Here is a 26,458-nt window from a genome sequence, read left to right on the forward strand (position 1 = left end):
CCTCAGCATTTATTTCTAAGAATTCTCCTCAGTGCCCCACCGCACAAATCCGGAACAAGGGGAAATGCTGACTCTCACACGTGTATACCGCTCATCAAGAACTTGTGAGTTCAGGCATTTATCTAAATATAGCCCCTGTGTGTAGAGTCCTTTCCTACGGCCGTGCAGCAGTGACCAGAGGCTGGAAGGCATTTTGGCACCCGGCATCCGGTGTGACTCAGCCGGTCCTCGGCCCGCCACCCAGGCTGAGCTGGGGAGAGCAGGGCCGGGTCCTCGTTGGGACGCCCCACCCAGCAGGGGGTCCGGGCAGGGCCTTGGCGAGCTCATTTCCACACGGTTAGTTGCAGAGTCCTGGTCTGCGGCTCCCTCGAGGTGGTGACGGACAGCAGATGTCTGCAGAGAAGGGCTGGCCTGAAGGTCACCTCTAGCAGGAAGCCCTCCTGGACTCACTCCCGTCCAGATGAGGGGCCGCACATCACCGTCATTTTTGGCCTCGTCTCTTTTTCTTTCTTCCTTTCTTTCTTTAAGTTTTTACTGACTTCAGAGAAGAAGGGAGAGGGAGAGAGAGATAGAAACATCAGTGATGAGAGAGAATCATGGCTCGGCTGCCTCCTGCACGCCCCACACTGGGAATCAAGCCTGCAACCCAGGCATGTGCCCCGACTGGGAATCGAACCCTGACCTCCTGGTTCATAGGTCGACGCTCACCCCTGAGCCGCGCCGGCCGGCTGCCCTCGTCTCTTGGTGAGAAGCAAGTCATAGGCGCCGACCACGCTGAAGGGGAGGATGCTGGGTAACGGGTGACTCTCGGGGGCACTTTAGGGTGCATTCGCCACAGGGTGCGTCAGGCCCGACAGTACTTATCCCGACGGGCGACCACCGGCGAGCCGGGCCTCTGGCTCCAGAGCCTCCCTCTCAGCCGTCCGCTGCCCTGTCCCCCACCATCAGCGAATTCTTTCAAATTCCACATTCTATTGTTAAATCGTGGGTCTATCTGAGCGATTTCGCATGGGGTACGAGGTAACTCATCTCCCCAGCTGTGAATTAATTTGCAATTTTCCTCCTCCCTCCCTCCCCCCCAGGGTGAACGCCACCCGCCTCAGCCCGCCTGCTCTTCCGGCTCCGCCCCAGGAAGCTGATTTATTCCCGTGGCTTTGAATGCCACAGTTAGGCGGCTCCCACATCCTGACCACCCACCCGGCCTCTGTCCTCACAGGTGCCCTTCTGCCCTCCGATGTCCCGCTCTGCCAGGGGCAGCCCTGCCCCTCCCTTCCCTCACAGCCACACCGAATCTGCCAGCTCTCACTAGAAACACCAATGTGCCCGCTGGCCGGCGTGGCTCAGTGGCTGAGCATCGACCTATGAACCAGAAGATCACGGTTCGATTCCTGGTCAGGACACAGGCCCGAGTTGCAGGCTCGATCCCCAGTGGGGGGCTCGCAGGAGGCAGCCAGTCCATGATTCTCTCTCATCATGGATGTTTCTCTCTCCCTCTCCTTCCTCTCTGAAATCAACACAAATGTATTAAAACACACACACCAAAATAAACCCTGCAAATGCGTCCAGAGTGTGCTGGCTCCCACGAGGAGCTGTCTATCCTGTAAGTCCCCCCGGGTCCAGGGAGAGGGGAGCGGGTCTCACCACTGGCCTCTCAGCCCGAGATCGGGGTCACGGCACCCCAGGAAGCCTGGTCTGTGCCGCGTGATGTCACAGACACAACGCTCTCCTCTCCTAGGGCCACCGCCGGGAGCCACTGCGCAGCCCGTGCCGCTGCCGCTCGGTCCAGAGGACAGACTCACCCAGGCCCACGGCTGCCACACTCCTCCTCCCTCAGGCTGAGGAGGTCTTGGCGGGGGATGGGGAGCCACGCAGGATGCATCGAGGTGGACGTGGGCCCCAGGCCCCGCTGGGATCCATGCCTCCTGCTCCGACACATGCCGTCCACCTGCTGGGCCTTTGCCGGTTCCTCCGTGAGAGCCCATCTCCTGTGCTCGCTGCCCGTAAATCTCCGAGGCCCGGGGGTGGAGCCGGGCAGATGCCGGGGTCTTTGTTCTCAGAAGAGTTGTGGCCAAAACTTCAAAACGTCCTGAGGAAGTGAGAGCAGGAAGAGAAACATCTGGGAGACGGCTGCTTCCCCACATCCATCCCGAAACCAACGGGAATGTGTGAGAAATAAAACACGTTGTGTGGACATCGGCAGGAGGGTAGGGGTCCCTGTGGGGGGAATGATGAGAGGGTGGGGGTGCACCCATAGGGTGGGGGTGCACCCATCTGCCTGGAGAGGGTACAGACACAGGTGGCGCCTGACAGTCGGCTGAGCTAAGCCAACCTGGGAGCCTAGGGAGGTCACACGCTGGAGGTCACACGCTGGAGGTCACACGCTGGAGGTCACACGGAGGTCACACAGTGGAGGTCACACGGTGGAGGTCACATGGTGGAGGTCACACGCTGGAGGTCACACGCTGGAGGTCACATGGTGGGTCCCAGGGTGGGCAGAGCCGCTGGGAGAGCCCCAGGCACCAGGAGGGTCCCTCGCAAGTTTCCAGCTGCTCGAATGGATGAATGCACGGGGGAACTACCCTGAAATGGGGACAGACGGCCAGAGAGAGCGGAGGGAGAGACCCTCAGAGCTCCCAGCACTGGGAACGCTCGGCGCTCAACCCAACGGTGGGAACCTGGGAGCTCACAGGGGCTGGCAGAGTCCCCAGGAGGGCCTGGCCTCGCCGGAGGGAAAGATCAGCTCCAGACGAAGGCTGCGCTGCTTCTGTTAACAAGGCTCTCCACTACGACACACGCAGCCCGGCCGGCATGTGAACCAGGAGGTCAGGGTTCGATCCTGGTCAGGGCGCGTGCTCGGGTGGTGGGCTCCATCCGCAGTGTAGGGCGTGCAGGAGGCAGCCGATCCATGATTCTCTCTCCTCACTGATGTTTCTCTCTCCCTCCCTCCCCCTTCCTCTCTGACATCAATAAAAATGTATTTTTAAAAAAAAGACTGAAGAAGAGGTGCTTGGTCATAGAGACGGAGGAACCCTGGAGGGGCCCTGGAGCAAGAAGCTGAGAGGAATGTACCCACAGCGCCAGGAAAACACCCCCTCATCCCAGGAGGCGGGGACCGGCTCTCCCTCCACAGATCACCCTGAGGAGCAGCCTGGGTGCCAGGGGAGGGGGCAGCCCGCCGCTCCCGGCATTTCAGCCTCAGCCAAGGACCGTGGATGCCAAAGGGGCCACGGACAACACCCCACAGGCTCCGGGAGGCCTGCAGGGCGGGCCGCCACTGAGACCAGAAGGAACCACACAGGAGGGTGCGAACTAACGACTCCCCGGGAGGAAGTCCCGCGCGCGAGGCCTGCAGTCTCCTCGACAAGTCAGCCTCTGCCACCGTAAGAGGGTCGGTCTCCTGCCCCGTGCCTCGGCGACAACATGCCTTTGAGATGTCAGAGACCCCCTGACCAACCCCCCCCCCCACCCCCCGGGCAGGGGCAGAAACAGAAGACTGGGGACTGGCTGCCGTTCTCAGACATATCAATCCTGCTCGGTTAGCCGCGATGGCTTTGCCCTGATCAGAGAAGGCACACGCTGACCCGCTGGGAGTGGTACGCCCCGGGGACCTGGGAGTCAAACTTGGAACGTGGCCCCTCTCCTCCTGCCCAGGATCCGGGGAGGATTCACCACCGTGCTGCCCACACGATGGAGTCCGCCCACGTGGCCCGTGACCTGTGGCCATCGTACCCGTTCGTGCTCCCTGTGCCTGCTGCCCCAGGGAGTCCCTGTCCTGCCCCTGGAAGCAGCGGCTTGTGGTGGGGCCAGAGCAGCCTTTTGTGGGTGACCCGCCGCTCTCCTGCGCTGCTGGCAGGACTGGGCCACGCTCATGCACGAGCTCGTAACTGGCCTCGGGTACTGACCGGCATCCGGACCCCTTGCTTGTGTGGTTTCAGCCTCTTGTTACCTTGCTCCCTGCGCACCTTCTGCACGTGCAGGAAATGTTAGTGAGCGCCCACCCCGGAAAAGGAGTGCCTCCCAGGTCTGCTCTTTCTGTTGTCACTCCTCACCCAAGGATATTTTTCCGTTGATTTTTAGAGAGAGTGGAAAAGACAGAGAGAAACATCGATGTGAGAGAAACACATCAATTGGTTGCCTCCTTCCTGCACGAGACCAGACCAGGGCCCGGGCCAGGGAGGAGCCTGTAACCGAGGTACTAGGTGTACTGGTTAATAATGCGGATTGAACCATTACCGGTTAATAATGCGAATACCCATTAAAAATGCAGATTTTGCCGAAACCGGTTTGGCTCAGTGGATAGAGCGTCGGTCTGCGGACTGAAAGGTCCCAGGTTCGATTCCGGTCAAGGGCATGTACCTTGGTTGCGGGCACATCCCCAGTAAGGGGTGTGCAAGAGGCAGCTGATCGATGATTCTCTCTCATCGATGTTTCTAACTCTCTATCCCTCTCTCTTCCTCTCTGTAAAAAATCAATAAAAATATATTAAAAAAAAAATAATGTGGATTGAACCATTACCGGTTAATAATGCGAATACCCATTAAAAATGCAGATTTTGTAATCAAAGAAAACACGATAGTTTCAAGAGAAACATCAAAAGTGCTTTGTTCAAAGTAATGTCCATCGCTAGCTACACATTTCCCCATCTTTCAGGTAATTTGTGGGTACCGTCCCAATAGAACTTTTCTTGTTTTGAGGCAGACCATTCAGAGACCCCATTGTCCACGTCTTCGTACGTTTTGAAGTGCTGCTCAGACAGTGCGTGTGCCATCGATCAGAACACATGGTCGTCTGAAGGAGCAAGGGCTGGTGAAGATGGCCGGTGGGTTCATACTTCCCAGGCAAGATCCTTTAACGTGTCTTTAACTGGTTTTGAAGTGTGTGATGGTGCGTCATCATGAAGCAAAATTACTTTGCCATGTCTTCTGGCCCATTCTTGTGGTTTTATGAACACAGCGTGGTTCAAATTGATTATTTGTTGTCGGTAGTTATCAGTACTCACAGTTTCACCTGGTTTTAGAAGCGAATAATGCACCGCTCCTTCCTGATCCCACCAAACGCAGAGCATTGTCTTCTTTCCGAAGTGATTTGGCCTTACAGTCGATGTTGATGGTTGACCTGGATCAACCCGTGATTTTGTGCATTTGGGATTCTCCAAATAAATCCACTTTCATCGCCAGTCACAATTCGATGCAAAAAAGACTGTCTTTTGTGCTGTTGAAGCAACATTTTACTGATGACTTTTCGGTTTTCCATTTGTCTTTCGTTCAGTTGATGTGGCACCATTTTCCTTCCTTTAAAATCCTTCCCATTGCTTGTAAACGATCGGAAATTGTTTGCTGAGCAACATTTAATCTTTCTGCAAGTTGTTTTTGAGTCTGACACGCATCTTCATCCAATATCGCTTGTAATTGTTGACTGGACATTTTTTGTCTTTCACATCGAAATCATCACTTTTAAAGCATTTAAACCAGCGTTCACAAGTATCTTGAGATGGAGCATGTTCACCATAAGCTTCCCTAAGTATACGAAAACTTTCAGCAGCACTTTTCTTCAAAATAAAGGAATGAATTAAAACTTCCCGCAAATGCTCTATTTTTTTTGGCATGAAATTTGACATTTTTAAGTGTAAAAATATCTATAATGTTAACACCTTCCTAAAAGTTGACATATGAAGTTTTGAAGCTTCTTGTCAATACAACAAAATAGCACACATATCAAATTGCATATATATCAACATATGTGTACCTCCAGCTATTGAAAAAAATCCGCATTATTAACCGGTACACCTAGTACATGCCCTTGACCGGAATCGAACCCGGGATCCTTCAGTCCACAGGCTGACACTCTATCCACTGAGCCAAACCGGCCAGGCCGCTCAGGTTTACTCCTAATCCAATCCCAGAGCTTCCCCCACTTTGCTTTCTCCCGCCCCCTTAACCTACCACCACGGATTTCATGTGACCCCCCCCCCCCCCGGGGCCTCCGGCTTTTATTCTAATTCAACATAAACTGCAAAACTGCCCTTTTCGGGAGTGTTTTCTCAACCCGCAGAGATTTTACTCCCCAGTTGTCGTCAGTTTGGCCCTAGTGAACACACAGAAATCCCCTGCAGGTTTGGTGTTTCTTACCCCGACAGGACCCGGCCTCGGCCTCTGGGTCTGCCCAGAACTGGGTGAGATGGACGCGCTGTTGGGCAGCTGCACTGGTGCTTACATTCGAGCAGGAGGAAGTTCTCAAATCAATTGCCTCGGCTGCCACCCTGGGAAATCAGAAAAGAGAAACACAAATCAAATCTACAGTGAGAGGCAGGAGGGAAGAAAGGAGGGAGGAGGGAGGGAAGAAAGGAAGGAAGGAAGAAGGAGGGAGGGAGGGAAGGAGGGAAGGAAGGAGAAGATGTAGGAGTAGAAACCTATGGCGTGGAAGACAGAAAACCAATGAAACTCTATCTAGTCAGATTTATTCAGAAAGAAACGAGAGAAGATACAAATCATCGACATCAGGAATGAGATAGGAGTGATCACTGCAGATCCTACAAAAAATGAGTAAGAGAATTCAGCTTGGCCGGCGTGGCTCAGGGGTTGAGCGTTGACCTATGAACCAGGAGGTCATGGTTCAATTCCCGGTCAGGGCACATGCCCGGTTGCAGGCTCGATCCCCAATGTGGGGCATGCAGGAGGCAGCTGATAAATGATTCTCTTTCATCACTGAAGTTTCTCTCTCTCTCCCTCTCCCTTCCTCTCCGAAATCAATAAAAACATATATATTTTTAAATTTTTTTAAAAATATGTTTTATTGATTTTTTACAGAGAGGAAGAGAGAGGGATAGAGAGTTAGAAACATCGATGAGAGAGAAACATCGATCAGCTGCCTCTTGCACACCCGCTACTGGAGATGTGCCCGCAACCAAGGTACATGCCCCTGACCGGAATCGAACCTGGGACCCTTGAGTCCGCAGGCCGACGCTCTATTTACTGAGCCAAACCGGTTTCGGCAAAACATATATATTTTTATAAATGAAGGTTATGGGCCAAAAGAGGGGCCACAGACTGAGACGATAAGTGGACTGCTGAGCGGAGGTCACCCCCCCCCCCGCCCCGCCACGTGGGGAAGGCCAGGTCTTAGCCCAGGACCAGACTGATGGGGCCCCGCCCGCCCCTCTCCCTGCCCCTCTGGTCACTGCTCCAAAGAGGGGGGCGTCACAGGCCCCAACCCGTTTATCCAGCTGCCGGGAGGGGCTGGGTGCCACAGGGAAGCTGGCATCCCTGAGAGCCGGCGGGCACGGACTGCCAGCCATGGGCCCACCCCTAGGAACAGGCCCGTGTGGCCCGTGGCCGTGGGCGAAGGGTGGGGAGGCTGCAGGGAGACTGATAAGGTCAGTTCCGGGAGCCGAGGCAGAGCAGGTTCTCCCGGGAGTGGAGGCCTCCCCTGGGCTCACCCGGCCCACCTCTGCACCCCCTCCAAGAGGCCGGGACAGGGTCGCAGGGCCTTGCCCTCTGGGGGCCAGCGATGTGGGCACCCCCTGCCCCGTGGCTCTGCAAGGACCTCTCTGGGTCGAGGCGGGACACGGAGGCGAGGTTGCCCGGCCCGGCCGGGCCGGCCCGGCGTGTGGAGTGGAGCGAGGTCAGCTGTGGCCGCAGCGGGTGAGGTGAGTGCAGAGGCGGGGGTGGTGCCTTCTCTCCAGGGGCCTCCAGCTGCCAGGCACAAGCCGAGCCTTTGTTCTGTGGGACACATGAAGGGCCCGGGAGCACTCAGGCAAGGCCACCGCATTGCTCAATTCCCACACTCACCGAGCCTGCTCGCTCGCAAAACCGGCCACCAGCCAGCCCGCCCGGTGACTCGGCAGAGCAATCCGACCCTACAGCCAGGCAGCCCTGCAACTCACCCGACCCCGGGGCCCAGCTCACTCAGCCAGCCCCACGGCCTCCCCTCCCACAGCCCTGCGAGCCTCCCCTAGTCCTGCCCCCACCCATCCTCCCCCAGCCCCTCCACTCAGCCCCGGTGTCTGTCCCCAGCCCGGGCCCCCGTCACAGGCCCCTCAGACAAATGCTGGGCTCTGGATGCCTGCCCCTCCCCCGCGTCTCACCCGCCCACCTGCCCTGGCGGTCGTGCAGGTGCCAGGCCAGGCCCTGGCCAGCTAACTCCATCCCTCGCCCTCCCTGGGCCGTGGCCTGACTTTGCCCAGATGCACCATGTCCTTGGGGACACCTCTCTCCGAAGTCCAGCCACTGGCACCGCCCACGCTCTGGGCCCCAATCGAAGTCCTGTCCTCACCCTAATGTTCTCTGTGTCGACAAAGGGCACCCACGTTCTGACCCCCAAGCCTGTGCCCATGTGACCTCACAGGGCAAAGAGGGCTTTGCAGATCAGGCTGTGGACCCTGGATGACCCGGTGGGTTCCATGGACTCACAGGGGACCCTGGGAAAAGGAGGCAGGCGGGGGAGAGTCGGAGAGGCACGGGCAGCCACGCACCCAGGATGCAGCATCCCCAGGAGCTGGGAAGGGCAGGAAGGGGGAGTCTGCCCTGGAGCCTCCGGAAGGACCGGCCGGCAGCACCTTGGTCTCAGCCTGGGAGGCCGATCTCCGATGCCTGGCCTCCAGAACGCAAGAGAATGACTCTGTGTTGTTTTAAGCCGCTCCATCTGTGGTCCTTTGTCACGGCAGCCACAGGGCACTGGCAGGCAGTGCTGTTTTCCCAGTGACTCATTCCTCTTCTCACCTCCCCGTGCCCACCACTTCCTTGTATGTTGTCACTCCCGCTGTCCCATTCTCAGGTCATGATCCAAGCTCAGATCCATCCCCTCCCAGGTGTCACGCTGCAGGAGACTGGGCCCCTGTCCTCCCTTCTGTCCACGTCACTGCGGTAACTCAGCCCTCACCCAGGGCCTGCACACCAAACTCAGCCACCTCCACCCCCAGAGGCCTTCGCCCAGCCCGCCTCCCTGAATACCCCAAAGAGTCACCAACACCCCTGTTTGGCCACCACCGCCTACCTGGCTCACAACCCCCCAGAGCACCTCTCAGGGAAGCCTTTCCTGAGCCTGCCTATTGGTCAGGGTTCTCCAGAGAGACAGCGTGCTTATCTGTCTGTCTGTCCATTCATCCTTCCATCCATCCATCCATCCATCCATCCACCCACCCACCCATCCACCTATCCATCCATCTATCCATCCATCCATCCATCCATCCATCCACCCACCCACCCACCCACCCACCCACCCATCTATCCATCCATCCATCCATCCATCCATCCATCCATCCATCCACCCACCCATCCATCTATCCATCCATCCATCCATCCATCCATCCATCCATCCATCCATCCACCCACCCACCCATCCATCCACCCACCCATCCATCCATCTATCCATCCATCCATCCATCCATCCATCCATCCACCCACCCACCCACCCATCCATCCACTCACCCATCCATCCATCCATCCATCCATGCACCCACCCATCCATCCATCCACCCACCCATCCATCTATCCATCCATCCATTCATCCATCCACCCACCCATCCATCTATTCATCCATCCATCCATCCATCCACCCATTCACCCACCCATCCATCATCCATCCATCCATCCATCCATCATCCATCCCTCTTTCCATCCATCATCCACTCACCCATCCATCCATCCATCCACCCATTCACCCACCCATCCATCATCCATCCATCCATCCATCCATCATCCATCCCTCTTTCCATCCATCATCCACTCACCCATCCATCCATCCATCCACCCTCCCACTCACCCATCCATCCATCTATTCATCCACCCATCCACCCACCCATCATCCATCCACCCACCCATCCATCATCCATCCATCCATCCATCCATCATCCATCCCTCTTTCCATCCATCCACTCACCCATTAATCATCCATCCATCCATCATCCATCTATATATCTCCCATTCATCCTTCCACCATCTCTCCACCCACCCACCCACCCACCATCTATACATTTTCTATCCATCCATCTTTCCTTTCATCCTTCCATTCACCCACCCATCCATCCATCCACCCATCTATCTAGAGGGATTATTTGAAGGGATTAGCTCGCGTGACTGTGGGTCCTGCTGGCTGGAGCCCCAGGAAGCTGAGGTAGCAGCTCCAGCCAGAAGGCGTCTGGAGGTGGAATTCCTTCGCCCTCGCGGACCTCAGTTTTTCTCCAGGCTGCAGCTGACTGGCTGAGCCCACCACACGATGGGGGGCGATCTGCTCCAGTCCAAGCCTGCTGACTGGAAATGTCAATCACAGGAGAAGGTCACCTTCACAGACACCCAGAATGACGTTTGACCCAATAGCTGGGCACCACGACCGGCCAAGTTACCACCACGTGACTGCCCCACCCTCCCCTCACCTGCCCTCGCCTCGGGCACCTCTGTCCTTTGCCATCGGAGCAGGGCAGTCTGTCCTCGCACCCCGATCCTGTCACCAAGTGGCAGAAAATGCAGGACCCCAAGGGCAGGGACCTGGCTGCACCCCGAGAGCTCTGTGCTGCTCACCAGAATGAGCCTCAAACCCACCACCACAATCCATGTGCCCCCTGGGCCCCAACACCCCCCACACTTGAGAGCAACCCCTCAGAGCACCTCTCAGGGAAGCCTTTCCTGAACCTGCCTGAATTGGTCAGGGTTCGTGGGGCCCCTAAGAGCCCTGTGTGCCCGGTTTGTCTCCCCAGTGAATTGGGGTAGAGAGAGCTATGCCCTCCCGTGCCCCCCACAGCCTGGCCAAGTGCATGTCTGCTCCAGGCATTCCTGGGGTTCCCCCAAGGTCCCCCTGTGGTTGCCAGACCCCCGAACCACCTCCCAAGGGGAAGGCCATGGCTCTGAGCTCAATCCTTGGCCTACTCCAGAGGGCTTGTGAGCCACTAGGACCCTGGTCTCCTTTTCATCAGCATCTAGACTGAAGCCCTGAGATACGGTTGTGTTCTCTAAGCCTCTGAGCTCTGTCTCCATCTCAGCACCATCCACCAGTGTGTGCAGGGGGAGGGGGGGGCGATGTTGAGGGGGTGGATGACTTAACAGGTCAGTAGGTCCACCCACCAGACTGAAGAAAGCAAGTGTCCCTGCAGCACCTGGGCTCCTCCCGATGCCCCAAAAGGGCCAGGCCTGCAGCAGCGCCCTGCCGGTCTGGAGTCAGCCCCACACTGGGCACAGAACTGGGGATGGTGGTGACTGGGGCTCAGGGGAGAAGCAAAGGCTGGGGCTCAGGGGAGAGGACACGCGGACTGGGCTCCAGCCCTTGCGGGCCCTGGACGCTGTGCCTGCCTGCCGTGCAGAGAGCTGGACTGAGGTGTAGGGGCAGTGACCGGGGTGGGAAGCCCTGAATGACAGCGGGGGAGGGTGGCTGACTCTTGTAGGGAGAACCGAAGGGCACGAGGCCATGTCCCTGTCCCGCAGGGCACCCAGAATGCCCCCTCCTGGACCAGCTGAGCCTGGCATTCCCCCCTGCCCCACCCCCTGTGCCCGTCACCCTCCCCTTGCCCTAACTGTGCCAGCCACTCTCAGCCCACCCTCCCCCACCAACTCAGGCCCCGCCCAAGGCAGCTGACCCGAAGCTAATTCCCTCAATGGCCTCATCCACAGCAGAACTAATGCCCTGGGTCTGTGGCTGGGGCCCCAGGGAGCTGCACCCCCACTTCCTCCTGGCTCCGAGGGCCTGCAAGTGGGGTGACTCAGGCCCAATTGGAGGGCAGGGCAGCCCAGCAGGCGTGACTCAGCTTCTTAGCCATCCCCACCCACCTCCTGGGAGGACCTGTCACAAAGACTTCACGCCTGCACCCAGAGCAGCCCCGCCCAGGCCTCCCACAGCCCAGCCCTGTGCACCCACAGACCTCTCCTCTCCTCGGGCACCAGGAAGCCACAGGCTCAGAGCTGGAGCTGAGGGCGTGGCCAGCACTCTCCTCCTGGGCTGCTGGGGGTCTCGGGGCCTCCGGGTGACACCCAGGCGCAGGGCAGGGGCCCAGGGCAGAGAAGAGACTGCCCGCCAGCTAGGACCCCTTCCCTCCTCCCTGAGGGACGGGGGACAGAGGCGAGAGAAGGGCCAGCAGCCGCAGCCCCCGGCTCCGCGTCCACTGTGCGTGCTGGGGGTTTGTTCCTTCTCAAAGCCTGTCACCTCCGTTGTGTGAATCTGATGCATGATTCGTCTCGTCTCGCTACGTGTCGGGGGCTACTGTCAGCGTTGCTGAGTGCACATTCTCGCACTGACCCGGTGACGGGGGACACTCGCTGTGGGTCTGTCCCTCGAAGAGGTGCCGCTGGCCTAGGGCAGCTCAGGACCAGCTTCCGTGGACAGGGCCACACGGCGCCCAAAATGCTTGTGCCAATTCGCCGTCCAGCCGGCCGCTCGCTCCCATCGCTCCCTCCCGACCACTTGGTTTCCCAGCGTTTGCACGCAGCGTCCTGGTGGGCGTGGCGGAGGCGAGCAGTTCCCACCTGCCCATCTGCACGTTCCCGGACGAGTGAAGACAACACCGCCACCCGCTACTGGCGCCTGGCTTCCCTCCCCTCCCCTTTCCTATTGGATTGTCCATCTTCTTATGGTTTGGGTTCTTTTTTATTTTACACTGAGGCCCGGTGCACGAAATTCATGCACAGGGGGAGGGGGTCCCTCAGCCCAGCCTGTACCCTCTCCAATCTGGGACCCCTTGAGGGATGACCGACTGCCCATTTAGGCCCGATCCCTCTCACAATCCAGGACTGCTGGCTCCCAACTGCTCGCCTGCCTGCCTTCCTGATTACCCCTAACCGTTTCTGCCTGCCAGCCTGGTCACCCCCTAACCACTCCCCTGCCAGCCTGATTGATGCCTAACTGCTCCCTTGCCAGCCCGATTGCCCCTAACTGCCCTCCCCTACTGGCCTGGTCAACCCTAACTGCCCTCCCCTGCTGGCCTGGTCACCCCTAACTGCCCTCCCCTGCCAACCCGGTCACCCCTAACTGCCCTCCCCTGCCAGGCTGATCGCCCCCAACTGCCCTCCCCTGCAGGCCTGGGTCCCCCCAAACAGCCCTCCCCTGCAGGCTGATCGCCCCCAACTGCCCTTCCCTTGCAGGCCTGGTCCCCCTCAACTGCCCTCCCTTGCAGGCCCAGTTGCCCCCAACTTCCCTCCCCTGCAGACCTGGTCCCCCCCCCCAACTGTCCTCCCCTGCAGGCCCAGTCGCCCCCAACTTCCCTCCTCTGCCAGCCTGGTCACCCCTAACTGCTCTCCCCTACTGGCCATCTTGTAGCAGCCATCTTGTGTCCACAGGGGGGGCAGCTATCTTATATGTTGGAGTGACAGTCAGTTTGCATATTACTCTTTCATTAGACAGGATACTGCTGCTGGTCAGATACGTGATGCGTGTTTCCATCCCTGTGGCTTGCCTTTCACTCTCCTCTCACGGTGAATTCTGAGGGACAGGAGTTAGTCATGTTAGCACATCCAATTCATCATTCTCCCCCTAGGAAAGGTGGGGGCTCCTTCCCCCCAGTGACAGGCGTCATTGTTTAGAACAGTTTACACATGCAGAGAAGGTGGCAGAGAGCACGCGGTCCCCTGAGCCCAACCCTCACACACACAGGGTCTCCTGCTATTAGCATCTCCGTGACCGTGACCGTGGGCCATTTGTCACAACCGATGAGCCAGTATCAATACATTGGTTCCCAGAAGTTCGTTTCTTGAGGTGTGTCTTCTGTGGGCGTTGGGAAATCTCTAACATCACGTGTCCATCATTCTAGCCACATACAGAGCTGTTTCACTGCCCGAGAAATGCTCTGTGCACCACCCGTCACCCTGCCTCCCGCCCCACAACCATGACCGGTCGTGTCCCCACACCCCTGCCTTTCAGCAGTCACAGGGTGGACTCACACACTAGGTGGCCTTTCACGTATGAATATGCATTTAAGTTTCCTCCGGGTCCTTTCAGGACCCGATGGCTCATTTCTCCTTGTCACAGAACAGCACCCCACTGTGGGAGGGACCCGTCTATGTGTCTATCACCGGCGGCAGAACAACGCAGTTTCTCCAAGTGTTGGCGACGATGACTAAAGCGGCTGTAAACATTCACGTGCAGGTTTTCAGGTGGACGTACGTTTTCTTTCTTTCTTTTTTTTTTAAATAAATCTTTATTGTTCAGATTATTACAGTTGTTCCTCTTGTTTCCCCCCATAGCTCCCCTCTACCTGGTTCCCACCCCACCCTCTGCCCTTACCCCCCCACAACTGTCCTAATCCATAGGTGTACGATTTTTGTCCAGTCTCTTCCTGCACCCCCCCACACCCCTTTCCCCCTGAGAATTGTCAGTCCACTACCTTTCTATGCCCCTGATTCTTTTCACCAGTTTATTCTGTTATCAGATTTTTTATTCACTTGATTTTTAGATTCACTTGTTGATAGATATGTATTTGTTGTTCATAATTTTTATCTTTACCTTTTTCTTCTTCTTCCTCTTCTTAAAGAACTAGAGGCCCAGTGCATGATTGAATCATGCACATGTAGGGTCCCCTACACACTTTTGCTTTCGATCACAGGGGAGCTGGGTGCCTGTCCGCTGGTGCACCATGCCTTTCAGAAGCCTCTGGCGCGGTGGAGGCTTCTGAAAGGCCTGGTGCACCAGCGGACAGGAACCCAGCTCCCACGCTTTTGCTTTCGATCATGGGGGAGCTGGGTGTCTGTCCGCTGGTGCCTGAGCGGACAGGCACCCAGGTCCCCTGCTTTTGATGGTCCCCAGTGGGACGTTAGTTCGCTGCCCCAGAGGCCCCTTCTGTGCCGCAGCACAGCCATGGTGCAGACACTGAGCTCGAGCTGCCACTGGCGACGCGAGCTCAGCGTCCCGCCAGCCCAATCGGCCACCCCGGCCACCCCGAGTCCCGCCCCCCCACGTCTCCTGGCCAATTGCGGGCATAGCAAAGGTACGGTCAATTTGCATATTTGTCTATTATTAGGTAGGATACCTTTCAGCATTTCCTATAATACTGGTTTGGCAGTGATGAACTCCTTTAGCTTTTTCTTATCTGTGAAGCTCTTTATCTGACCTTCAATTCTGAATGAGAGCTTTGCTGGGTAGAGTAATCTTGGTTGTAGGTTCTTGCTATTCATCACTTTGAATATTTCTTGCCACTCCCATCTGGCCTGCATAGTTTCTGTTGAGAAATCAGCTGACAGTCGTATGGGTACTCCCTTGTAGATAACTGTTTTTCTCTTGCTGCTTTTAAGATTCTCTCTTTGTCTTTTGCCCTTGCCATTTTAATTATGATGTGTCTTGGTGTGGTCCTCTTTGGATTCCTTTTGTTTGGGGTTCTCTGTGCTTCCTGGACTTGTAAGTCTCTTTCTTTCACCAGGTGGGGGAAGTTTTCAGTCATTATTTCTTCAAATAGGTTTTCAGTATCTTGCGCTCTCTCTTCTTCTGGCATCCCCATAATTCGGATGTTGATATGCTTGAAGTTGTCCCAGAGGCTCCTTACACTATCTTCATATTCTTTTATTCTTTTTTATTTTTGCTTTTCCAGTTGAGTGTTTTTTGCTTCTTCAGATTTCAAATCTTTGACTTGATTCTTGGGATCCTCTAGTCTGCTGTTGGATCTCTGTATATTATTCTTTATTTCAGTCAGTGTATACTTCATTTCTAGTTGGTCCTTTTTCATATCCTTGAGGGTCTCACTAAATTTATCGGCGGTTTCTAGAAAATTCTTGAAAAACCTTATAACCGTGGTTTGAACTCTATATCCAGTAGTTTGCTTTCTTCCATTTCTGTCATTTGTGACCTGTTTCTTTGTCTCCGCATTTTGGCTGCTTCCCTGTGTTGATAGAGTGGCTTTGTGTGCTAGGTGTCCTATAGGGCCCAGTGGCTCAGCCTCCCCAGTTACCTGAGGTGGACACTCTTGGTGCACCCCTTTGTGGGCTGTGTGCACAGTCTTGTTGTAGTTAAGCCTTGATTGTTGTTGGTATCACTGGGAGGAGTTGACCTCCAGGCCAATTGGCTGTGAGGATCAGTTGTGTCTGTGATGGGAGAACTTCTGTGCTGGAGACACCCTTATGGGGCTAGACATCCTTCAGTGGGGCTTTGGTGCTCACTATGTCTGCCCCCTGAGTGTGTCCCTTATGGATCTGAGGAGTTGCAATCTGGATGGTCCCACTCAGACCACTGGGTACACTGGCTCTTGGATCTCCAAGGATGTGCTAATTTAGCCTCTGCCTTAGGCCACCCAGCAGGAGCTACGGAGAGATCTGCAAATTCCTCTTCTTTGTTTGGGTTTTGGAGGTGCCCAGATGAGGCCCAGCTATAAAGCAATGCAAGCTGCTGTGGGGCCTTGGGCCTTCTTTTGGAAGTTCTGGGTCTCTCTGACTCAGCTGCAGTTTGTTAGGTAATTTTAGATTGCAAAGGACCAGGCCACTCATATGCAAAAGCCTCTGCGCACAGCTGGGGTGGGGTTGTAAATTGGGTGGGGCGGGGTCTCAGGGAATCAACAGGATGGAGCAAACAGCCATGGCTGACCGTCAGCCCTGCCCTAAGAGGCCCCCGGGTCACAGTGTCCCGTGGTAATCGCTGCAAACACCTCTGAGAAAAAGCTGCCCTGGAGTTCCGCCCGATGCCAGACAGTCCAGTTTCTCCCCGTATGAGTCTGGGTCCCCAGAGTCTCGCCCGGAACTGGAGTTCAGAGCAGTCGGGAGCTTGTGTCTCCCTCCTGGTTGAAAAAGACAACCGTGTACTCAGTTGCCAGCCCTTTCCTTGCGCACTTCCGTACCTCTGCACTTTACTTCCACACCTCCTCTGAGTCTCAGTGTGCTTTTCTCTTTCCTTCTAGTTGTAGAATTTCCACTCAGCCAGCCTCCTGTGGTTCTGGATGATGTCCGTTTTGTCTTTTAGTTGTAGTTTTGAAGTGGTTGTGCGAGGCAGCAAGTTCAGGTGTTTACCTATGCCACCATCTTGGTTTCTCCCCGTTCTTTCTTTTTTAAATGCATTTTTATTGATTTCAGAAAGGAAGGGAGAGAGAGAGAGATAGAAACATCAATGATGAGAGAGAATCATCGATCCACTGCCTCCTGCATGCCCCACACACTGGGGATCAAGCCCACAACCCGGGCATGTGCCCTGACTAGGAATCAAACCCTGACCTCCTGGTTTATAGGTCAATGCTCAACCACTGAGCCACACAGCCAGGCTGGACCTAAGTTTTCAACTCTTTCAAGGAGGGTTGTGACTGGATCCTGTGGTGAGACTATGTCTGGTTTTGTCAGAAACCACTAGACTGCCTTCCAAAGCACCTGCCCCCGCCCCCCCCCGGCCCCCACCAGCCCTGAGTGCCATTCCTGCGCTCCGCCCGCCCGGCGCGTGTTCTCTGTTTGGATCTGGTCCTTCTGGTGGGCGGTAGCATGTCTCACTGTGGTTTCGAAGCACACTTCCCACACGACACAGGTGTCTTTTCACGGGCTCGTGCCCCCAGCACCTCCTCGTCCCTGGCATGTGGATTTAGGTCTTTGCCCGTTTTCAGCCGGGCTGTGCACTTGCTCATCGTTGAGTTCCAGGAGTGCCTGGCACGCTGCCGACGAGCGTGCTTATCAGATCCTCGTTCCCCGCTGGGGTTTGTCTGTCGTTTTTACAGGCGCCCGGGTGTCTTGTGGGAGCTTCCTGTTGAAACAACACATCTGTGCGGTTGCCAGGCCACGAGGAGGGTCTCCCTGGCCCTTGTCCCCTCAAGGAGGCACGCTGGCATTTCTCTCTCTAACCCGCCCGGGCCTGGGAGTGTGTGGTGTGAGGGAGGGCAGACGCTTCCATCCAGCTGCACGACGTACTGAGACACCCCCTCATGTTAGGGGGAGACGCTTCCGCTCCACCTCCCCTGTCCGCTATCTGCCCGCGCACCAGCACCCCCTGTCCACACGACGGGCCCCTCCTAGGAGCCGCTCCCCTAGACTTCACCCCGCCACGCCCGGGGCTGCTCCCCTCAGGGTCAGACGGTCAACGCCGGGGTCAGTGCAGAGCCCCTTTTCCAGGGACTGCTCCCCGGCACCCCGTGTCCCAGCGGCCACCCCTCCTTGAGCCGCTCTTTGCTGGGCCCCGGCACGCCTCTCCTGGTCTCTGTTCCCTGCAGCTCCGCTCCGTCCCCTCTGCCCACACCCCCATCTTTAACCTCCTAAGGTCGGGAGGCCCTGGGCCTCCTCTAGTCTGCTGCAGCCCTTGTTGCATCCAGTCTCGTCACTGAGTTACTGCTGACCGTTGAGGAGGGCACATCAGACTTGAGTCCTGGAGGGTCATTTAAGGTTGGGGTTCCTCAGTGTGCTGAGGGCGGGAAGTCCCTCACCCAGTGCTCTGGGGTCAAAGTGCATGGAGTGGCACCTCCTGGCGAGAGGGCTGCTGGGAGTGGAATCCCCACGGCACCCAAGGAGCCGTGGCCCAGTGTCCCCCAGGCAGGGAGACGGGTGGCCCTGGGCATCGAGGGGCCCTGTCCTGCTCTCTCAGCTTGGATCTGCCCCCTCCACTCCCAGCTCCAACAGCTGCTGCCACTCAACAGCCACTGCAGGACCCCTGGGCGCCGTCTCCATGGCACACCCCAAAACTGAGCTGGGCCTTCCTCCCAGGCCTCCTCCCGCGCATCCGTCTCTGCCAATGACATGCCATCGTCTGTCTGGCTATTCTGGACAGACCCCTCCATCACCCTCCATTTGTCCCATTGTCAGAACCCTACTGGCCCTGCCTCCAAGGTGTGCCCCAAAGCTGACCGCTCCACAAGCCTCCGTGCCCAGCCCAGCCTCTGCCAGGCCCCTGGCGCCCCCCCCCCCCTCCCCCGCCACGTTAGGGGGAGTTCTAGGAGCGCTTGGCACGGGGACAAGCCAGGGCCCTGCGGGGGCTCCTCTCTGACCTCTACACGCAGCCCTTCCCCCTCCGCCTGTGCTCTGCTCAGCTGACTGCTCCCCACCAGGCGGGCCCATCTCCGGCCTCAAGTGTTGACCCATCACCTCCCCAGGCGGCTCACATGAGGCTTCTCCATTGCAACACCCTCCTTCCTGTCGCCGTGGCCCTTTCCGGCCCCCGTCTCCCCCCGAAGCCCTTGTCTCCTTCCAGAAGCCCACGTGGTGTCTGGTCCCGGTCTGGAGGGTGACCTCCATGAGGGAGGGAGTCCGTGTGGGTCCCGTGACTTCCCCGCGCCCAGATCACGTGGTGGGAGTTGGACTAGTAAGTGTGGGAGGGATGGCCCAGGGTCCGAGGGGAGGTCATGCGGCATCGCTTCCGGCCCCATCTTGTCCCTGACGCACCGAGCAGCCCCCCGCCTGGGCCTTGGCGGTCCCCCTGCAGTCCTTAGGCCCTGGCCCGCACCCACCAGAAACCAGAGGCCCAGAGTCACGCCCTGGTGCCCCACCAGCTCGCACCTGCGGGCCCCGCACCTGCCCAGCTGACTTGGGAGCCCTGTCCCCACCAGGCCCGCCAGGGCCCTGGGCCAGTAGATGCTGAGCAGGTCAGAGGTCAGAGAGGCCCTGAGGCTTTGCTGGGCCCATGACCTTTGGCCTGAGGGACGCCTCTTTCTGGGCCTGCTCCACACTGGGCAGGGCACCAGGAGAGGGCCCTCTGGGACCCTCTGGCCAATCACACAGGGAGGGACCCCTTGCACCCCTTTGTTGCTCCCACACATAACTGTTGAGCACCCACCACATGCCAGACTCGGCTCTGGGTGCTGAGGGATCCTGGGAACAGCGTGAAGAGGGGCGCTCTGTCCTGAAGGGACTGACAGGTGTCGGGGGAGGGGCCTCTCCCGCCTTTGGGCACCAGAGGTCCCTTCTCAGCTGCTGTGGGGCGGGGGAGGTGGGGGGTAGCCCAGAGTCTCAGCCTGGCTCGCAGCAGTCCAGCCAGACCACCGCCGCCTCTGCCCTCCCACCCAGCCATAAGCCGCCTCTCCACCCACCCCCTCCGGTGGCCTTGCCAGCCTCCCGAGTGCCTCTGGGACAGTGGTCATGTTCTAGCACATTCCTCCACTTCGGTCCCTTCTTGACATGACCTCTAAGATGCCCTGCCCAACTCCTTACCTCCGGGAGGTTAAGGCCGGTCCCTCCTCTGGCTGGGACTGGGCACCGGCATGGAGCCGGCCCCTCCTCAGGCACTGAGCGCAGTTCCAGGCCCCAAATGGAGCAGGAAGGGGTGCACAGTGAGGTCCTGTGGGCGGCGGTCACTGTGGCCGCAGCAGAGGGCTCACTCCCCCAGGCCCTGCGAACCCAGCCCTCATTAGACTGGGGGCCTGGAGAGGACGTGGGAGGGCGGGCTGGGGGTCCCGGAGGAAGGTGGGCTGAGGTGGAGGGCCCGGGCCAGGCCTGGCGTTGCTCTGGGGAGATGGACAGTGAGGAGCGGGGTGGGGGGCGGGTCGTGGACACTTGCAGAGTGAGGCTGAGGGTCCCCGGAGACTCCCAGGACCAGGGGGAGGGGGGACAGGGCGCCAGCGGAGGGCGCAGGAGCAGTGGGCACAGTGGGAGGTGGAGCAGGGCGCCCTGAGGGAAGGGGGCTGCGGGGGCCTCATTGAAGCACGACCCGCGGGCCTGGGCCTGGGGAGGAGGAGCCAAGACTTGGGGTCCCGCCCGCTGAAGGCGGCCAGGGGCGTCCGCGCCGGGACCCTGCAGCTCAGGCCCGTGGCTGTGCCCGCCCGGGACACGTAACGCCCCAGCCGGGGGGGTCCCCGCGATTCCGGGAGGGAGGGTCGCGACCCGGCGGGGACGGGGCGGTCAGCTCGCCGCAGGCCCGTGGGCGTGTCCCGGTAGCCCCGCCCCGCGCCCGCCCAGGCCCCGCCCCGCGCACGCCGGCCTCGGCCCACGTGACCGGCCGGGCGCAAACAACCAGTCAGCTGACCCGGCCCGACTGCGCCGTCATCCCGGCTATAAGCGCGCGACCTCGGAGAGGGCTGCTCCGACCCGCCGTCCGCTCCGACCGGCCGCCGCCGCCATGCAGCCCCCCAGCCTGCTGCTCCTCCTCGGCCTGCTGGCCGCGCCCGCCGCCGCGCTGATCAGGTGAGGCCCGCCGGTCCCGGGCGCCTCGGGGCCCCGCACCCTAATGACCTCCGTGCGCCCCACACCCCCGACCCGGAGCCCCAGCCTCCTGCAGGGCCCCCCTTGGGTGGGGCGGGGCGCTCTGCAGCTGCAGGGTTCGCACAAGCCCCCGCCACCCCAACCCGGGCGACCGCCCTGCCTACATCCTGGCGGGGGTAGGAGGGAGGGTGCTGTGACTCCGGGCTGACCCAGCCTCCCCAGGACAGGCGGGGTGGGTGCCTGTGCTCGGGCCCGTGTGTGGAATCGGGAGACCCCGGGTGTTGGCTTCCAGGCCCCTGAACTTGGGCGAGTTGTTCTCCCGCTTGGGGCTCCCCTTTGTGAACCGGGCTTGCCTTCCTCCTGTTTGTCACGTGGGATCTCACCGCAGGCCATGGGCTAGGAGACCCACGGGGCCACCCTAAGTCTTAGGGCTTAAGAGTCCCCAGTGCCCAAGAGACAGGAAGGGTGTTAGCTTAAGGAGAGGGTCTGGGGGAGCAGCCTCAGGCCTGGGGACCTGCACCCCTGTGCCAGGCTGAGGGGCCCCTCACCCCCATTCTCCTGCCCTTGCTAGGCTTCCTGCTCTCCCAGCAGGCCACTCCTTTATGCCTCTGCGCCCACCCAGCCCTGGGGGCCTTTGTATCAGGCCTGGGCCCGAATTGGTCCTCCTGGGCCCGAATTGGTCCTCCTGGGCTGTGGGCCTTATGCCCGTGGGAAAGTGGATGAGGTCATAGGCTGGGGAGCTGGCTGTGGGCTGAGCCGGGCTGGGCCTTGCCAAAGGGCTGCCCTGCGTGGGCTGTGACCTGGGGGTGAGGAGCCCCAACTGGAGCAGTTGTGGGGGAAGCAGCCCGCAGGCCTGAGCCTGCCTCTGCCCCACCCACAGACCTCCCCCAGGGCCGGAGGGCCTTGGAGGAGGGAGCCTGGGGTTCTGGGTGGGATAGGGGGGCTGGAGGCTGCTGGTTCCTGGATTGCTGCAGGGCACGGCCCTCCCCCGCCCCCCAGGCAGGAACCTCGGGCTCTTCCCACCTGCCTCCCACTTTCCCAGGGCACGCCCTGGGCTTGCTGGAAACAGCCCGCCATCACCTTGAACTCCTGAATCCCAGGTGGCTAACCTTGCTCAGGTGTGCTCTCCTGCCCCGCCTCCTCACCATGGCAGCAGAGAGCAAGCTCAGGCCGAGGGCATCCAGGGACCCCTTTCTGCTCTGATGGCCGAGGCCCGTGCACAACACAGCCAGGGGCACCTGTGCGGGGAGGCACGGGCTCCTGTGAAGGGTGCTCCCAGTGGGGTACCATGGGGCTGCAAGCAGAGACCCCGCTCTCCAGGTGCAGTCCTGGTCCCCCGGGTCTGCATCGTGATGAGGAGAGTGACAGGTCAGCAGTACGTGACCGAGGTCACTGCAGTGTGGGGTGAGAGCGATGGAAGGAAACGGGGTGATGTGAAGGGCAACTGAGGATGGTCAGGGAGGGCTCCTCAGAGGGGGTGGCATTGAAGTCCACTCCTTACCTCCTGGAGGTTAAGGCCGGTCCCTCCTCTGGCTGGGACTGGGCACCGGTGCCAGGAGGTGGCCACCCCAGGGAGGAGAGGCAGGGGAGGTGGGAGCATGGGGGCCAATCTGATGCCAGGAGGTGGCCACCCCAGGGAGGAGAGGCAGGGGAGGTGGGAGCATGGGGGCCTAAGGTCTGGGTGGAGCCGCGGCCAGAGGGCCAGGTGAATGGGGCTCAGAGCAAAGGGGTGACAGGTGGCTGCCGATGCCTGATAGATCCCACCAGAAGAGATCACAGGAGAGATCCGAGTGGGGACAGAAGACGAGGGGGTCTCTGAAGGCCCTGGTGGCTGAGGAGGGGGTGGAGCAGGTGCTGGCTGCCTCCAGCTGGGATGCTTGGATGTGGGTGCAGAGGGTCCAGGAGGGAGGCAGAGGCCAGCCCTGCCCTAAGGAGCCCTGCCCCCACCCCCCTCTTGACAGAATCCCTCTGCACAAGTTCACGTCTATCCGCCGGACCATGTCGGAGGTGGGAGGTCCCGTGGAAAAACTGATCGCCAAGGGCTCCATTTCAAAATACGCCCAGGGGGTGCCCGCCGTGACCGGGGGGCCCATCCCCGAGGTGCTCAAGAACTACATGGACGTGAGTGTGGGAGTGGGGTGTCCACTTGGGCGGGGGGTGGCTGGGCTAACCCAAAACACGGCTTTAGGGACAGGTCCGTGGGAGACGCATGCATGGTGGAGGGATGCTCCTACGTTCAGCACCAGCCTTCGAGGGCTTACCTGCCCTGTGTGGGAGGAGCTTCCACTCGGCCACGCCCCCTGCCTGATGGGGGCTCTCACCTCTGGGGTCTGCACAGCCCGCTCTCCTGCCTGGCTGAGGGGGAGGGTTGGGGTGACCTTGGCACCAGAGACGTTGACCTCTGTGGGCCACTGACCATGGGCTCAGCTGGGCGGTGCCTCATCCTCGAGGCCAGCCTGTGGGGAGTGGGGACAGCGTCCCCCTTCCCAGGTGAGGAGCTGGGCCCGGGCCACTGGCCGGCGTGGGGAGCCCAGAGCCTGGCACAGGCCTGCCCCCCTGAGGGGTGCCAGAGATCGGCTATCTGAGCCTGCCTGCTGGGGTGTAACTAACTGCTTTGGAGCTTGTGTTCCTGCCCACCTGCTGGCAGGCCTGCGGCAACCTGTGACCCAGTCTGTGCCTGCTGCTTGAGCGAGATAGAGACTCAGGGTTGGAACTTTCTGGAAGCCACAGCAAGCTGGGGCCGGGTCAGCCTATCCCAGGTCTGGGGACATCTCAGGGTGCCCCACCCGAGTCTTAGGGAGCCGGCCTCTTGCTGCCATCGGCCTTGGGTCCACCTGGGGTTGGGACAGGGGCCGTGCACTCTGTCCTGGCTGTCCCGAGCCCCAGCCATGCCAGGAAGCTGGAGCCTCAGGCATGTGATCCGGCCGGTGGAGGGGGGCCGTCTGCCCAGGGTCAACTGACCAGTTCCTGATTTTCCTCAGTGCCCACATGCTCGGGTATTTGCTGAGTCATTCTCCATCCCCCCCATCCGGACACTTTATGAGTCAGCAGCTCGGGTGCTCCCTGGAGCCAAATGGCCAGAGAGAGATGCCCGGGAGGGAGGGGGACTGGTGCCAGAATCCTGTGGTGACTGGTGTCCCAGGCTCCTTCCTCGGGGGGAGGGAATGCCCAGGCAGGCAGGGCCCAGGTGACCACAAGCTCAAGAACGCCCATACCCTCTGACCTACAAGAGGGCCAAGGATGGGGCTTCCCTTTGAGGCTCACAGGGACACATGCCCCCTTATGCTCACTGGAGCACCCCAGCGGCCCCTGCTCCCTATGTGTGAGATGGGGAACTGAGGCCCAGAGCTGTGAAAGCAGAGAGGTTGAGTCATGTGGGACTCCAAACCTCCAGGGTGTCCCTTCTCCCCTCGGCCACCCGGACTCCTCTTCCTGGGAGCCCTCCAGGCTTGGCCCTGTAGGGCAGGAGCAGGGGCAGGGTAGGAACTGAGGCCCAGAGTCAGGCTCTGACTTGGCCCCCACCCTTGAGAGGCAGTCTCCCTTCAGGGCCCTGGACCACGGAGGTCCTCCCCGCCCGAGGCTCAGGTCCTCCCGCCCGAGGCTCAGGTGGCCGGCAGAGCCTGTCCTAACTGACTGGACACTGGTTTTATGTTCCAAATGGGGATGTGGGGGTCTTCCCTCCTCTCACCCTGGCCAAGCGGGGGTGGGGCTGCACCCCGGGGCCTGGGGGTGGCAGGTGGAGGTGGACAGCTATGGCAGGTCTGGACCCTGGGGCCCCTCCCCCTGCTGACAGACCCTCCCCTCTCCTCCCCCAGGCCCAGTACTATGGGGAGATCGGCATCGGGACGCCCCCACAGTGTTTCACTGTCGTCTTCGACACCGGCTCCTCCAACCTGTGGGTCCCGTCGATCCACTGCAAGCTTTTGGACATCGCCTGCTGTAAGTCAAGCGTCTGTCCGGCCCCAGCGCCGCTTCCCAAGTGGAGAGGGTGTCTGAGGGGCCTGGCCCCGCTCTGCGCTGCCCGCACTCAGGCTTGGGAGCAGGCAGGGAGGTCGGGGCCCTGGGGAGGGGGCACTAGCTCTCCCCAGGCGCTGGGGGCTGCTGCCCAGCCTCTGCCTGCCTCCTCCAGTCCCGGGAGGTGGCTGTGGGCTAGACGCCGGGGAGGAGGCAGCACGTGGGCAACCTGCTGCTCCCAATTCTTAGGCGCACCAGGCAGGCCCGGCCCCAGGGCTCCCGCTTTCCGGGTGAACCTGTTCCTGCCGGCCTTGTTTCTCATGGGCTGGGCCCGTGGCGGCCAGGATGGGGCAAGACCAAGGCTGGTGCCAGCCCACTGTCCTGGGCCCGTGGGAGGGTGGCTCGGTGCGGGGGCCTGGCAGGGGCAGCCTGGTCTCGGTGTGGGGGTCGAGGGCCAGAGGCCACCGCGGGCGGCAGGCTGACGCGCTCTCGGTGGCACAGGGATCCACCACAAGTACAACAGTGGGAAGTCCAGCACGTACGTGGAGAACGGCACGACCTTCGACATCCACTACGGCTCGGGCAGCCTCTCGGGGTACCTGAGCCAGGACACCGTGTCGGTGAGTCCCTCCCTCTCGGCGCCCACCGTGGAATCGGGCTCGCGGACCCCCGCCCCACCCCAGGCAGGGGCCTTGGTGGCTCTGGCTCCCTGGAGAGGCTGCTGATTTGGACGGCAGCACCTGTCAGCTGGGCGGACGCTGGGGACACAGCCGAGCGCAGGCCTGGAGGAAGGGGAGAGCCTGCCGTGCCCGCGGAGGACAGCGCGTGGGGGCGGGGAGGGAGCAGGCCTGACCCAGCGCTGGCCCAGGGGTTCGCCAGGGGTTCGAAGGGCCAGTGGGGCAGAGCGAGGGTTTCAGCACCGAGGCGGCGCTGAGGCCGGGGTGCACAGGTGCAGGTTTGGGACCAGGGCCCACTGAGTGGTTAACGGGGGCCTCCGCCCTGGCTCCCCGCAGGGGGGTGGGCAGGTGGGCCCGTGGGAAGACTGGGCTCAATCTGATGCTTGGGTTTGAGATGCCCACAGGTGCTTGGGGCTAATCCTGCGGGGGGGGGGGTGTCCCTGCTCCTGGGGAGGGCAGGGGTGTGGGGAGCCCCTCAGGCAGCTGACAGGGCTATCTGCAGAGGACACGGGGTACACAAGGGCTGGGGTGCTTCCTGTCCCTACCTGCATTGGGGGCATGCTCCCCCTCAGGAGGGGTCAGCGGGCCATTGACAGTTTCTGGGTGTGGAGCCGGCTCGAGACCTGGCCCGGGAGTTGTGGGGGGATGAGGAGCAAAGAGAAAATGGTCCCTCCCAGCCCCAGCCCTGGCCCCTGAGGCTCAGGAAGGCAGCGGTCTGTCCCTCATCGGCTGCAGGCGGCTCAGGCCGCCCCACGGCGGTGGTGGCACCTGGGCCAGCATGAGGGCCAGCAGCCCTTCCCCAGGCGCTTCGGCTTCTCGTGGGCCACCCTCCTC

General features: G+C 60.0%; 1 protein-coding gene and 1 long non-coding RNA gene across 2 annotated transcripts in view; one reads left to right on the top strand and one right to left on the bottom strand.

Moving 5' to 3' along the window:
- Positions 1-22,531, bottom strand: LOC129151119 (uncharacterized). The gene is made up of 4 exons (XR_008557906.1): positions 22,495-22,531; positions 6,129-6,259; positions 1,800-2,086; positions 1-538 (listed from the first exon to the last, which is right to left on the bottom strand). It is a non-coding gene; the product is annotated as an uncharacterized LOC129151119 (long non-coding RNA).
- CTSD (cathepsin D) overlaps positions 20,805-26,458 on the top strand; it is an 8,981-nt gene continuing 3,327 nt past the window's right edge. Inside the window, exons 1-4 of the mRNA XM_008160265.3 lie at positions 20,805-20,975; positions 22,955-23,114; positions 24,809-24,932; positions 25,449-25,567. Coding sequence (XP_008158487.2) covers positions 20,911-20,975; positions 22,955-23,114; positions 24,809-24,932; positions 25,449-25,567 — 468 coding nt within the window. The 5' untranslated portion in view covers positions 20,805-20,910. The remainder of the gene's footprint in view (positions 20,976-22,954; positions 23,115-24,808; positions 24,933-25,448; positions 25,568-26,458) is intronic.

This window comes from Eptesicus fuscus, chromosome 13, assembly GCF_027574615.1.
Source record: "Eptesicus fuscus isolate TK198812 chromosome 13, DD_ASM_mEF_20220401, whole genome shotgun sequence".
Classification (NCBI taxonomy): Eukaryota; Metazoa; Chordata; class Mammalia; order Chiroptera; family Vespertilionidae; genus Eptesicus; species Eptesicus fuscus.